General features: G+C 46.2%; 1 protein-coding gene across 1 annotated transcript in view; it reads left to right on the plus strand.

The window, feature by feature from the left end:
• Nucleotides 1–15,508, plus strand: part of ZDHHC7 (zinc finger DHHC-type palmitoyltransferase 7) — a 281,517-nt gene that overhangs the window by 188,199 nt on the left and 77,810 nt on the right. Inside the window, exon 4 of the mRNA XM_069216286.1 lies at nt 4,084–4,208. Within this exon, the coding sequence (XP_069072387.1) occupies nt 4,084–4,208 (125 nt within the window). The remainder of the gene's footprint in view (nt 1–4,083; nt 4,209–15,508) is intronic.

Here is a 15,508-nt window from a genome sequence, read left to right on the forward strand (position 1 = left end):
AAGCTACTGTTTTCCTGGCATCCAGAGGGAGAAAGTAAAAAAACTATTTAATGAATTAATCTGGGAGAAACACATTCCAGCAAATGACAGGACTTGTGGCTTGTAGGACAAAACATTATCAAATTTTACTCCTAAATTTGTAGCAACCCCTGCAGGAGGTGGGGAGAGGAGGGGGTGGGGGTGAACATCGTCACACCACCAAATCTTGCTTTTAAAACCAGAGTATTTCTGTTTTGTCTGTGTTGTATTTTAGATTATTGCTTTCGATCCAGCAGATAATGTCAATAAAGCAATTCTTAAAATTCTGTTCTGACCAAAAAGAGGTTTTGTCCAAAGACAAAATCAGTTGAGTATCATCAGCCTCAGAAGTATCCAAAATACCAAATGAGCAGCTCAAAGATAAAAGACTGGCCATGTAAACATTGAATAAAGCGGCCTGAGAGTAGCCCTACCAAACACTGTGATATATCGATTTCTCTTCAGACGAAAACTACCCAGTAGACACCAGTTGGCTCTTATCTGCAAGGAAAGATTTAAACCAGGACCACAGTAATCCCAATTTAAAAGAGATCCTAATAGAGTATTGAATGCGAGATGGTATTAAATGCTGCTGATAGATCGAAAAGAATCAGGATAGCGTAAAGGCCAGTATCCAGCATCCGTGGCAGTTGTAAGCTTTTTCTGACTGTGCATTGCAAGAACATGGTTAGTGCAGGACACTGTACATGAAGGATCCAAAGCAAAAAGTAATTTTTAAACTCACAGTTGTTAGCAACTGCTAGAACTGTAACACATTTGTTTGAATATTCACAACATTAAGACACATTTTGTGTACTATCATTGAGTACTGTAGGTAAGCCTTGTTGCAAATTTACTCCAAAGTGACTTTATCCTGCACCTACCCCTATCCTTCTTATTAATGTTTGGTTATTTCCTTATTAGTCAGTTATATAGAGGAGCTGCCTGCTACCTCGGAAATGAAGTCTTGTGTCCTACACATACACATACAGATGCTTTTTCATTTGCCTGCAAATTACGAGGCCACTTTGGCTCCAAATTATTGGAATGATTGGTAGGTAGAGATCTGGTTAATACTAAACAACACATGATTTATTTGCCTACATTCAATTAAATATTAGCTGCACAATACTTTTCTATCCCTCATACCTTAACACTGTATGTACACTGCCCGCTCATACATTGTAGAAGTTTCGCTATAGGCCAAAATTGCCTCTTTGTAACTCTTATTTCAGTGGTCTCATTCAGACCACTGCATTCTACATTAGTTACAGTAAAGGGTAGATGAGTGACAAGGTAGGCCTTTTGTGTTTTGAGCCATGCAGAACCATATATGGAACCTGTTATGAGAGGTTTAGTGGAGCCTTATTAAAAATAAAATCAAGTCAAATAACTCAATGGTCCGAAGAAATTAAGGGCTTCCTGATCGAAATCCAAACATAAATTAAGTTAAGCGTGAAAACCTTAACAATCAAGCTACGCACCATTAGCAACGGTGGATTCTTTATCTAACAGCAGATTCCTTTCCACTATTCACCAGGTGGGAAACTGGGTCTGGGGAGGGTTTTTAGCAGTACTTCCACGTTTCAGTAGGTGGTGTTGTGCGAGTCTGCGCTGGCTCCATACCACACTGGAAGTTACTGAGCAGAGCCGATATGTGTCACCAGTGGTGTAACAAAACTTGAGGGGGGCCCTCTGCACATTTCAGGGATGGGCCCCTTCTGGATTCACTCGGGAAGTCCCAAGCCAGAGTGGGCCTTCTAAGGGGGCCCCCTGGAGCTCGGGATCCTCCCGCACCACAGGGGCTGTGGGGGCGGGGCCTTTGTTAGGCCACTGAGTGCCATCCTCGTGTGCTGATGTCAATTCCTTTCATTCTGTGCTTTTGGTGAAACGCCGGAGCTCTTCTACCATCTTTTGTTGCTCTTCAACATCTCTGTAATGGTTTTCAAACAATGCGTTAGGGAATTGCTTCCCTCCAGACTTCAAAAGATATTTTGGTGGTCATTTTGATATTGGTGGCAAAAACCGCCTACCGCCGCAGTGACGGCCACCTAAATACCACCACCTGTCCGCCATATTATGAACACTTCCGGACTTCCACCACAAGAAGGGCGGAAATCTAGCAGTGTTCATGGTGAAGGACAGTGGTAAGGTGGCACCCCCACACCAGTAGAATGTCGCCAGCCGCATTATGTTAATTCATATGGCCTGGTGGTGTTCTGCTGGCGGGGCGCTGTTGGCGGTAGCAACACGCCTTCCCGTCCCCTCCCGGAAGACCTTCTCGACCAAGGTAAGTCGGGCTTCCGACAGGAGAGGGGGTGGGAAGGTGGGGAGTGTTGTGTATGTGTGCCTGAGTGTGTGCATGCTTGTGTGAATGCGTCTGTGTGTGTTGTGTTGTTTGTGTGGTTGTATGCGTGTGTGTGAATGCGTGTATGAATGGTGAAGTGAGTGCGTGTCTGCATGTCAGTGTGATTGTGTGTAAGAATGTGTGCAAGCATGTGTGGAAGTATGCATGTATGAATGCGTGTATGCCAGTGTGAGTGATTGGGTGTATGCGTGGTGCGTGTCTGTGGTTGTATGCGTGTATGGGGGTGGGTAGGTGTGTGTTTGGATCAGGGGGTGGGGGTGTGGGTGTGTTTGGATCAGGGGTTGGGGGTGTGTGAGTTTGGATCGTGGTGGGGGAGTGTATTTAAATGTCGGGTGGGTGGGTTAGTGTGTGTATGGGGGTGGGGGGCTTTGGATGGAGTAGGGGTGGGGGGTGTTCTGGTGTGTGTTGGGGGGGTGGGGGATCTGCCTACCAGTGACAGGGAAGGAATTCCCTGTCATCAGTAGGGTCTACAGCCATGATTTTCTTGGCATTGCTAATGCCATGAAAACCATGGTGGTAGGCAGTCTCATAATGCCACCAGTGGTACTGTGCCGGCCACTGGGCTGGAGATTGACATCTCTGGCCTGGTGGCTAATACCACCATGACGGTTTGAGTGGAGAAGTGGCGGGTTGGCTGCAGCCAGCCTGTTGGCGGTGCTACCGCCACATTAACACTCACCGCCGGGGTCATAATGACCCCCTTATTGTTTCCATACATCGTCTTTATGACACTCTCCTTTTGACCATGGTTTGCTATATTTGCTTTCCATCTTTGGTCACCGGAAAATAGTTCTCAAAAAAGTGCATTACATTAACCACTGTGTGATCTATGAGGAAGCTCTTCATATTTTTTCCTACTTTTTTAGTTTCAGTATGGGCAGTTTTCAAGTGACTTCCTGTTTTAAACAGTCTTGAATGCGAGGTTACCTATTTTCTTCGATAGATTATTGGAGATTTAAACAGTTCTCATCAACTCTACTTCCATAAGAAGTGAAAACTCTTATTTTTAGCCTGTTTATGTATCACAGCTGAAGTCTGCTTTTGCTCCAGGAAACTGTTGTGGTTTGTGTTCTTTGGAAAAGGGGTTACCTGCGTTTTCAAATAGAACCGATTTACAGGCATCTATAAAGATGAAATACGTTACAGTGAACCTATGGACCTAAAGAGCGTCGCCATAAATATAAATTGACCTTACTCTCTTATTCTTGTCTCCAAGTATACTTTAAAAATTTATATTAAAATTGGTAAGATCAGTTGTGTTAAATTAACTAGTTTATTTTTCACTGTTTGATTCAAATGTAGCTTTGACAGGCTTTTTTACATTCACTCATTTAAATCTCCCAGGCCCTCATTTGCTAATCTCAATATCTCTAGCAAACCTTGAAACAGAACTCTTCTAAACCTGTTATCGACGATAAGTGTATTTGTTTAGCTTTTAAAAGCTGCTGCAAAACTGGCTTTGCTCTTAGGGCTGGGTGACAAAAATCCACTGGTGGAGAACAATAATTCTCCGCCCCCTATTTCCGTCCCAGTTTGGCATTGGTGTCTCTACATTGAGGAAGCAACTTTAATGCTCATAGAATTGTGTTACTTTCAGGACCGATTGTACCAATTCTTCGAACAAGTACAAATATTGTACGTGGCAGATATAAAGCTTTCATTCTTCTTACAGTTTGTTTAATTTATTGTCATTATAGGGCGCAGTGCCCAAAGGAAATGCCACTAAGGAGTACATGGAAAGCTTGCAGTTGAAACCGGGAGAAGTTATCTACAAGTGTCCTAAGTGCTGTAGTATCAAGCCGGAACGTGCACACCACTGCAGGTAAAGAAGGGCAGAGTATTTGCAGTATTTTTATTTATCCACTCTGGAAGTACATTTGAGATGTTTCCATTTTGATGATTGTAATGTTTAAATGTAATGGAAATTATCCACTAACAACTAATGGGACTGGATTATGTAGCCCTCTTGAAATCATCTCTTAAAACTAACCGTAGTGGCAGAGTCAGAACACTTACCAGGTAAACACCTTTAGGACGTACGTTTTAAACAGAATTAATGCTTTAGTAAACTCCAATATCATATTTGGTAAAGGGGGAAGTCACTTGAAATCAGTTATTCCTTGTTTCCAAGTACATATTGCATCTTTTACTTCGGTGCTCTAATGAAGTGCTCTAATTTTGAATCTGGCGGTACTACTTCTGGTGTTATTTGGGCCCTTTTCTGATAGGTCACTTGACAATGAATTATGTGCAAGTAATCATTTGAAGAGAGTATGGAAGCATCCAGCATTGTGCCAAATGGATCCTTCACCCCCCACGCAGAGCCATAAAGGCACTCCTTTTTAGGGTCGAGCACGCAAACACTCTAGCCTGCTGAATCTTTCTGTGGTCTTTTAACCACACCCATCAGTTTTGTTGGTTCGTGGGCTTGCCTTTAAAAAATCGCTTGATGCATACGGCATGCCTTTTCCGGTGTCTAGCCCTCCTCTAGCACATCGGCCATCTACTGAAAACATACGAGGCTCCATGTTTTCAGCACGGTTTCTGGACTACTTTTTTCTTTTTATTTCCTACACAGCGCGATCTCGCTACACATTTGTCGATATGTTTGACTGCGAGCGAACTTCTGTTTTATTTTGTATGCTCCTTTACGCTCATGGCGTGGCTTATGTGAAACAGTATTACTTTACATTTTTGTTTTATGTGGTAATAAAAGCTGGTTAGGACTTTACAATGCTAATATCTCTAAGTCGGGCAAACGCAAGACCCATTGCATTGCAAATGCTTGTTTAAAGAATGTATGAGCATTGCAGAGCCAGTAGTGCTCAGAAAAGTCACACTAAACAGTCTTCTCGCTTCTGTAGCAAGGTATTTTCTTCAGTATAAATCATAGCAATAGGCAGCGAAGCCTATCATCAGCTGACGGGAGCTTCCGAAAAATAGATGTTGTGCTTTCTTTTTTACAGTTCCAGGTGCATTAATGTGTTTCCCATTTTGATGACGTAAACACCTTTCAATTAATCCGTACACAGTCTCTGTACCACAGGACGTTACAAATGTATAACCGTTAGCAAATATAAAGTATGAAAGTTAGTAAACAATAAGATCTTATTAAGAAATAAACAACATGGGTAGTTAGGTCTAGTATACTGCTGTGAAGAAAACTGAAATTGCAAAAATGAATTCATCTTTGGGTGTGATGCCTAGTTAACAGCTCTCCATCTTCACTAGGTGGGGGCCTACAGATTTATCCATGACTCAGTTCTCCCTAGATGTGACAGCATCAGTGAACTTGAGGCGCCAACCAGCACTCTGGCATCTTTTCTTGTTTTTTCATTTATCGAAGCGAGTCATGATATTTTGATGCTTCACCCATAAAATTCCTCAGTTTTCGACAAGAACTAAGTGAGATTTCTTCTCTTGAGATATCTCAGTCCAAAGCATGTCACAGGTGCCTTAAGAAGATATCCATGTCAGACGTACATGGCATCTGCATATGTGGTGTTCTGGATCAGAACTCGCCCACTTGGCCTACAACTCCCTGTTCACTGATGCACCAGAAGTCATCAGAGTGGGAGGCCAACCTGTTTGTGGCCAAGGGCTGCAGGGAAGCATTCCCATTCAGGTACGTACCCCAAAAGGGGGCGATCTACCAAGTGATCTTCATACATAAAGCAGAAAAAAACACCATGAACAAGGAATTGTCTTGTTCCTCAAGAAAATGCTCTTGCTCCAAGAACCAGTTGTAGTCTCTATGCCAATCTTCTCCTCGTTATCTGAGAAAAACATCACTGAAAAAGATTACGTTGGATTTCCTGAATCCATCAGACGACGTCATGGAGGTTGAGCCCTTTCCCATGGCCATGTTGGATATCTATAGGACGGCTGTGTTATGTTCCGAGCGTTTCCCAAATGGTGAGCCTGCTCCTGTGAGTTTTGCGTTTCCGTCCTGTTCACCTCCGAACACCTTCTGAATCTGCACCTTAGAGGTACCCAAGGAGACAATCACTCCAGCAACAGCGGAGCTTCTCGATTTGGGTTCAGGTTTTAGATTCTGACCTGGATCAAGATAAGTAGCTATGCCCCTTCCGTCTGTCAGACAGTTTCCCCTTCAGTCCACACCATCTGCAGGCTACCTGTAGGGCTGATGCCTCGTTTGGGCAGCAGCAGGGCATGGGTCCTTTTCTCTGTACTAGAGCAGCACCTACACCTAAATATTTTAGAGCTCCGGGAAGCCCTGTCTTGCTGTGAAGTATTTCCTCTCTTTTTTTCCTAAACGAGTGCAATTGAAGTTGTGTTAGACAACACCACCACTGTCCATGATATCAAAAGATAGTTTTATGTATGTTCATGGGCTCTATGTTGGGAGGTCAGGTTGTGGCGGTGGGACCAGCAAAGGCATTTCCCCAGTAGCCACACACTTAGAAGGCACTTGCAGCATCCTGCTCTTAGGCTCCTGTCCTTGGAGAGCCAGGAGTGGGAATCTTCATCAGAAAGTAACAAAAATAATCTTTTCCATATTGCTGTACGCATACGTGTATTTTTTTGCCCATGGCCTAGCACAGGAATTGTCCTGTTCACGGGGCCTACTCTCCAGATTCCTGCCAATCCCACTTCTGTCAAAGTGCTGATAACCATTAAGGAGATAAGTAAAGTCAGCACATTTAAGGTCAGGGTTTGGATTGATGATGTCCTTGTCATCCGAAATCCAAGATTTAAGGACCTGTATTTCCCATCAAAATGGCTCTGCTGACATCAGGCGTGACCTTCAGAACTATGGGTAATAAGCCTGAATCCCACCGAACCTATTTCAGCCGTTCATCCTTCCAATGTCGATAAACGTATTCAAGCTCTTATTTAAAAGATAGTAGAGTAGTGTAAATGTTGGTTAATCTGGTTGTCATACACTTAATTTCTGTGCTGTGTTTAATCAGTCGTATCAAATATTGCTAATAGTGAGACATACTGTCACCTTTCATCACCAGTTAAAGGCTTGCTGTAGAAATAGATGGAAAGTACCAGTGGTGAACTCGATGCCACAGGCTGTTCTCCAGTGTTCTGCACAAACAATTCTGCCCACTTGAATTGGTGTTATATTTTAGAGGTTTAGAGGTATATTTTAAAATTGTTTTACAATTTTCATCATACATTTTAGGTTGTGTTTTTGAAAGCGGTCTATAATTTTTTGCTAAATCGTTTTATTTGTAGTCCAACAGCACAGCAAAAACAAATCATCAACCAGAACAGCACCCATCTAATGCCATATAATCCCTCCAGCCGCCCTCTTTGCCATCTTCACAGTTATATATTTGCATAAATTGTCCACTCATGGGTGTCTTTCGCCCAACATCTTTTCCCTGCACAGTACACGTAGCTGATCACATTCGGCAGATATATCATAGCACTGCATGAATAATTGTAAGGCCCTTATCATAGGCAAAGCGAAACTTTGATGGTCTAGATTGTGAATATGTATTGTATCAGCTGGGACCACATTGCTGCAAATTTCTTTCCTGTGCGGTTCAAGTCGTGCAACCATTTTTCAAGAGCTAAGAGCACAGCTTGCAAAATTACTGCGCCGTATTCAATTTAGTAGTCTTTTCCAGTAGCTATTAGTGTTCTAGTAGCTCCGAGAAGGGTGCTATACCCAGACGCTCCCACAAGATATGTAACAGTGTCCCCTTTTCCAGATGCATTGCCGGCAAATATCTGAGGCAGGGTGTGCGAGTGAGGTACCATTGATAAAGCAGATTGTATGCCTCTTCCCTATTGGGGCCACTTGTATATGCATTAGGAATGGTCACCCAGACCCTATTACAGCCCTCTTCAGAAATATCCTTATTAAAATCTTGGGCCCATCTCTTTTGGATTTTCCAAGTACACCTACCAGTGGTTTCTTGCATTCATTTCTAAAATCCCGAGTTTCTTACTTAAGTGCCTAGGTGAGTTCTCACAAATGTTTCTATAGCCACCTGCTTGCTGACAGGGTGCATTACGAAATGGAGTATTTGGAAATACTGCAATTTGCTTTTTCTGGGATATTGTAGTCTTTTCTACACTGGGCAAAAGACCTGATTTTTCACCCTTGGAAGATAGCTAAAATATCTCTGCATTTCCCTTCCCTATTTGGTTTATAACTATCCCCTTGCACCTCTGAGGTGAAATCAGGGTTTGCATGTACTGGTATGTGTGGGGATGTTTGTGGTTAATACTGGGATTCCAAAGACTTTGGGCCATACCTGTAGCACGTGTTTGACGTATGAGTTTTCTTGGGAGTGGACGGATATGCTTAGCAGGATCTGTGTTGCCTTGCCAGTCACAGGAGATCCCAAAGGGAACTACCAGCTGCCGTCCTATACAAAAATAGATAATTTTCCAGCTTCTTCTTCTGTCCAATAAACAGTAACATGAATTATTTCTCTGGAAAAGGAATCGGAGGGGATTAAAGTAGACATAACAGCTGCAAGAGGACATCATTTTGACTACTTGAATGCTACCTATCCAGGATACATACATCAAATCCCATCTAGGGAGAGCGGGCTTAAACTGCTTTTTCTGCTTCAGCCTGTTAACACCATACTAGGACTCTACCATGTTAGTGATGTTTAAGTCTGGATGTCTGAGCAACTGAGAGGTCCAACGAAAAGGTCAAACTGCTATTGTCGATCCAGGTTCTCCACCTCCAGAATCAGGTTCAAGATCTCTGACTTCAGCTGATTGACCCTAAGATCCAGGTCCCCCGCAAAGTTGGTTAAAATGACTGCAGAAATAAAGGTCTCATGCTTTGTAAGCCTCAACAGGATATCATCCGTAAACATACTCACCAGGTATTGTATGCTCCCGAATGAAACTCCCTGACACAACTTCCATCGGTGTGCTTGCCAAGGGTTCAACTATTAAGTCATAGAAGGGATAGGAGCACCCCGCCTTATGAAGGGATCACATTAACTTTTATCATTGCTTGTGGATATTTATAATTGGCTAATGTCCAGCCAGATTTTTTTAGGGCCAAAGTGTATTCTATTTAAAAGGGATTCCAGTTATTGCCAGCTGATTTGATTGAATCCTTTTCGACATCAAGACTGAGGAAGATTGTCTGATTTGTTGTGTGTGAGCTTCTAAATCAGGTGGGCAGTTCTAATGTCATTGCTTATGTGTCCTTAATTGAACCCACCTGATCAGTATGAATCGAACCTGGAAGGTGAGGCACCTGTTTTTTGGCTAGGACCATGTTAAAGATCTGCAGATCTATATTAAGGAACGCAATTGGCCTAGATTCCGCACAAGTATTACCTATTTTGTGAACCAGGGAGATAGCACACTGCATAGACTTTGTAACCCCGAGTGCTCATTAAAGGAATTTTCCAGAGCAGTTAAGGGTTCTGCCAGATACAAGTTAGTTTTTTTTTATTTTTTAATTGCTGTGAAGCCATCTGGCCAGGGTGGTGTGTTGGACACATTCACACCAGAGCTTTCTTAATGTACCCATTTATCAATAGGCTGCTCTAGTTCCTCCCTCCAATGGGCATCTGGGTAGGGGATGCCACAATGTCTTAGGTAGCTCTTAATCTTCATGGCATTGTTAGGGCCTTAGGAGTATAGGACCTGAAAGGATTGTCTAAACTCTTCCCTTTTTTCTTTTGTCCTTTGTTGCACAGGACCCATTAGGTCTCTTATCTGTCTTTTGTACCTCTTGGCGATTTGGACATGAAGCTGATGCACCAGTAGCCTTCCTACTTTATTTCATTTTTTTTTCCTTTGCAGTTCCTTTTCACACTGAGGGAACTGCTGTGTCAAGTGATTTGCCTTTTAGCAAGACCAGGGCTGCTAATCGAGTCTCTATTCTGATGGCTACACCTACCTGTGGATTCCTCACCTAAAGAATTCTCCCTCGCGCCAGCCCTCGACGGAAATTTCTTCTAGCTCTGCACGTCGACGATGACGTCACAATCGCCCGTCTCCACGCGACGCCACATGACGTCATCCAGGCAATAAGAAGCCCTTGTCGACGTGCAGACGTCAGTTCCCTTTTTTCCGTGCCCGAATAACGGTTAATTCTTCGAGGCTCACAGGGAGCTACTGTTTCCAACGGCGGTTGCGATGTCGCAGCCTAAAAAATCCGGCTTTAAACCTTGTAGCCATTGCGGGGTCGGATGTCGGTTACCGATCCCCACGAAAACTGCCTCTGGTGCCTTAGTTCTGACCATGAGTTCGAGGCATGGGGTTCGTGTCAACGCATGAACCCTTAGGCACTAAAGGAGAGGGAGGCGAAGTTGTTCTTGGCCTGGTCCAAGAAGAAGAAGGAGAGGCGTCATAGGAGGGAGTCTTCGTCGAGATCTTCGAGGTCTCGTCACCATCATAGTGACTCTCGGCGCCGTCATGGATCTCGGCGCTGATCGAGCAAGGGACGGTGCAGATCTAGATCGGCTTCTCCGTCGGCTCGGCGTCGTCCGACGTGGGAGATAAGCCAGACCGTCACCCCTCCGCCTCCGACGACCCCGACGTCACCCGGGTCGGTCTTTGAGGTTGAGCCACCCTAGAGGCCTGAGGGTTCTCCTGGCCAGGAGTTACTTGGACCCTCTTCGGCAGCTTTGCCGGCGCCGGGGCAGCAGTACCCGGCTTTCCCGACTCTGGGATCGGATCCTGCAGCGTTTTTAAACGCTATGTATAACATCTTTACTTCCATGACGCCGGGTGGAAGTCATGCAGGTCCGTCTGGCCCTCTGGCCTTTGATTTGGGTGTTCCGGCGTCTTACAGGTCGGCGCCGTTCACCCCGTTTTTATCTGCTGCACCTGAAGCGGCGCTGATGCCTATGACGTCGCCCAGGATGGCTACACCTGTTACGGCGCCGTCGGATTTACCTCAGATCCGATCGACGTCTAAGAACCCTTTGGAGCCAGAGCCTCCGGCTTCGGACAGATCCGAGGTTCGGCGCCGACGAAAATCTTTGGCGTCAGCCGACGCCTTGTCGACTCCAGGCTTGGAGTCAAGACTTAAGTCAAGACGCCTGGCTCTTCGTCTCTTGGAGGAAGAGGAGTACGCGAGGCAACACCTGGAGGAAGGTGAAGTTATAGAGCCCTCTGGTGACTTCCAGGGACTGGATTCAGCTAGTGGCCTAGACACTACCCCGGAATGGGATCTAGCTTCCCCGGGAGAGGTCATGGAGGAAGCTGCTTCTTTCCACGCAGTCATTCGTAAGGCTGCAGACTTTTTGGATCTTCCCCTTCCTACCGCGGAGGTCAAGAGAAATTTATTACAGAAGTCCTCCATCCGACGTCTGCTTCTGCTGAGCCTCTTCTACCATTCAATGAGGCTCTGCTGGACCCCATTAAGGATATCTGGCTGAAGCCTGTGTCCACCGCTGCGGTCAACAGAGCGGTGGCTCGGCGGTACAGGACGGCACCTGGGGATACGGTGTTTCTGTCCAGACAACCGACTCCGGAGAGCCTAGTGGTGCAAGCTTCATGTTCATCCAGATCCTCTCCTGGCTCGTTTCCTGGGACCCCTGCGGACAGGGAGTCAAAAAAGATGGACCATACTGCTAAAAAGACATTTTCATCTTGCAGTATGGCCCTAAAATCTTCCAATGCTACATGCATACTAGTGCGTTACATCCATGCCCTTATGGAAGAGGCTAAGGGCCACCCTAATTTGTCCCAGGAGATGCTGCAACTATTAGCGGATGCTCAGGCGGCTGCGACGCAAGTGATCCAGTCTGGATTGGACACTTCGGACTCGGTGGCTAGGGCTATGGGCGCGACCATAGTCTCTAGGCGGCAGGGTTGGCTTCGGTCATCTGGCTTCTCGTCGGACGTGCAGGCCACACTCCTTGATCTTCCGTTTGATGGAGAGAAGCTCTTCGGCACAAAGGCTGACTCTGCCCTGGAACGTTTTAAAGAAAGCAGAGCGACTGCCTCATCCTCCTTTAGAGGCTTTCGGAGATTTAAGGGATTTGGACGTGGTTCCTTTCGGGGGAAGATTGCAAGGACCACAACAATCTACTTCTACCCTGCCTTACAGATCCTTCAGGGGCAGGGGCAGAGTCCGTACGAGAGGAGCCACCTTGCAGCACTCTGCCTCTGCCTCTTCCTCGGCAGGGGTGCAGCAAGGAAATCAGCCGTAGTCCTCCACTACTCCCTGTCCGTTCGTCTCCGGTAGGGGGGAGACTTGCCTCTTTTCTTCCAATGTGGGAGGTCATAACATCGGACTCCTTGGTCGTCGACATTGTGAAGAGGGGGTACGCTCTTTCCTTTCGGGAATTCCCTCCTACCTTCCCTCCCCGCCCATCCTTCTGTTCGGAAGACCATTGTCTCCTATTACAGCAGGAGGTATTATCCCTATTACAAAAAGGTGCAATAGAGTTGGTTCCCGAGCAAGAGAGGGGTCAGGGGTGTTATTCAAGATACTTTCTGATTCCCAAAAAGGATGGTCGACTGAGACCGATTTTGGACTTGAGGATTTTGAATTGGTTCCTCAAACAGGAAAAGTTCAAAATGCTGACCCTCTCACAGGTTCTTTTGGCGTTGAACGAAGGAGACTGGATGGTGTCGGTCGATTTGCAGGACGCGTATTTTCATATTCCGATCCTCAAATCGCACAGGAAGTATCTCCGGTTTGTAGTGGGATCACAGCATTATCAGTTTGCGGTCCTTCCCTTTGGTCTTACTTCATCACCTCGAGTCTTCACAAAGGTGATGGCGATGGTAGCAGCAGAGCTCAGAAGAAGGGGGATAGCTGTGTTTCCCTATCTGGACGATTGGTTGATCAAGGCCAAAACTCCGGAGCTAGTGCGGTGCCATCTCCAGTCGACGACCCAATTGTTGTACGACCTGAGTTTTTCAGTCAATGTACCCAAATCTCACCTGGAGCCCTCTCAATGCCTCCTGTTCATAGGGGCAGTATTGGACACGACATTGAATCGGGCCTTTCCTCCGTCCCAGCGGGTTCAGGACATCCAGGCTTTGATTCCAATGTTTCAAAATGGACCTGTAGTTCCAGTCCTCAAGGTCCTTCGTCTGCTCGGTCTGTTTGCTTCTTGCATACTGTTGGTCACTCATGCAAGCTGGCACATGAGGGCTCTCCAGTGGTGCATCCGCAGGCAGTGGTTTCAACACAAAGGGGATCTCGAAGATTCGATAAAGATCTCCAGAGACACTGCGGAGGATCTTCGATGGTGGGCAGCGGTCGACAACCTGTCACAAGGAAGGCCGTTCTCGCTGCCTCCTCCAGTGGCCACGGTGGTAACGGATGCTTCCACTCTAGGGTGGGGAGCTCATCTGGGGGACCTGTAGATCAAAGGCCTTTGGTCTCCGGGGAAACAGAAGTTGCATATCAATCTGTTAGAGTTGCGGGCAGTACGTCTGGCACTCAAGGCTTTCCTCCCTTCCATTCGCGGTCAATCAGTCCAAGTTCTAATGGACAACACGACCGCAATGTGGTATATAAACAAACAGGGAGGAGTGGGGTCGTATCTTCTCTGCAGAGAAGCTCTTCGTCTCTGGTCCTGGCTTCAGGATCACAAGATCTGCTTAGTTGCACATCATTTGGCCGGAGTCCTGAACGTGCGTGCAGACATTCTCAGTCGACGCAGCTCGGTCGATCACGAGTGGCGTCTTCATCTAGATCTAGTTCTGGGTATCTTCCGGATGTGGGGATATCCACAAATAGATCTGTTTGCAACTCAAGAGAATGCGCAGTGTCCGCTATTTTGCAGCCTCCAGTATCCGGTGCAAGGAGCTTTGGGGGACGCGTTTCAGATGTCCTGGAAGGGGCAGTTGCTTTACGCGTTTCCCCCCATACCCTTGATTCCTCGAGTTCACAGGAAGATCCGCCAAGACCGAGCTCAAGTCATCTTAATAGCTCTGGATTGGCCGAGAAGGGTGTGGTATTCGGACCTACTCCAACTCTCTCAGTGCCCTCCGCTCCGTTTCCCTTGCAGGGTGGACCTCCTCTCGCAGTCACAGGGGCAGATTCTACACCCCCACCTCCAGAGCCTGCATCTTCATGCCTGGAGATTGAACGGGGCAATCTGAGTTCCTTTTCTCTCCCTCCAGATGTGGTGGAAGTTATTTTATCGGCCAGGCGACACTCCACCAAGTCAATCTATGCTAATCGTTGGGCTAAATTTACAGGCTGGTGTGGAGAGAATAGTTTAGATCCTTTAAAAGCTGGTTTATCTGACATTTTGTCATTTGCACTCCATCTGGCACAGAAAGGTTTTGCAATTGCCACTGTTAAAGGTTATCTGTCTGCACTATCTGCTTTTCTATGCCTTCCTGATCAACCGTCCTTCTTTAAATCACCAATTGTTTTAAAGTTTCTAAAGGGACTCACTAATAGGTATCCACCCACGCCATTCGTTATGCCTCAGTGGGATCTTAACTTAGTCTTAACTTTTCTTACGGGGGCTCCGTTCGAACCAATGCATTCTTGTTCTTTACGGTACCTGGTATTTAAAACTGTTTTCCTGGTGGCCATAACATCTGCCAGAAGGGTTAGCGAGCTTCAGGCTCTCTCGGTGGAAACCCCATACCTTTCTTTCTTTAAGGACAAAGTGGTGTTGAAGACCAAGGCGGCTTTCCTACCGAAGGTTGTTACACCCTTTCACCTGGGGCAGTCGATTACTCTCTCTTCCTTTTACCCTCCACCTCACCCGTCCAAAGAGGAAGAGAGGCTCCACCGGCTGGATCCGCGAAGAGCTCTGAGCTTCTACCTTGCCAGGACGAAATAGTTCAGACAGGATGAACAGCTCTTCGTTGGATACGTAGGGAAAAGGAAAGGTAGAGCGGTCCACAAGAGAACGCTATCCAGGTGGGTCATTCTATGTATTAAGATCTGCTATTCTTTGGCGAAGAAGGATCCACCTGTGGGGATTCGTGCCCATTCCACTAGAGCCAAAGCAGCTTCATCAGCTTTGGCTAGAGGTGTTCCTGTGGCTGGCATCTGCAGGGCAGCAACTTGGGCGTCCCTCCATACTTTTGCCAAGCATTACTGTTTGGACTCTGAGGTTAGGAGGGATGGCCATTTTGCTCGCTCTGTGCTGCAAGATTTCTTGGTTTGACCATTCGGGCACCCACCACCGGAGGTTTTACTGCTTGGGGACTCTATTCTTTAGGTGAGGA

This window comes from Pleurodeles waltl, chromosome 12, assembly GCF_031143425.1.
Source record: "Pleurodeles waltl isolate 20211129_DDA chromosome 12, aPleWal1.hap1.20221129, whole genome shotgun sequence".
Taxonomy (NCBI): Eukaryota; Metazoa; Chordata; class Amphibia; order Caudata; family Salamandridae; genus Pleurodeles; species Pleurodeles waltl.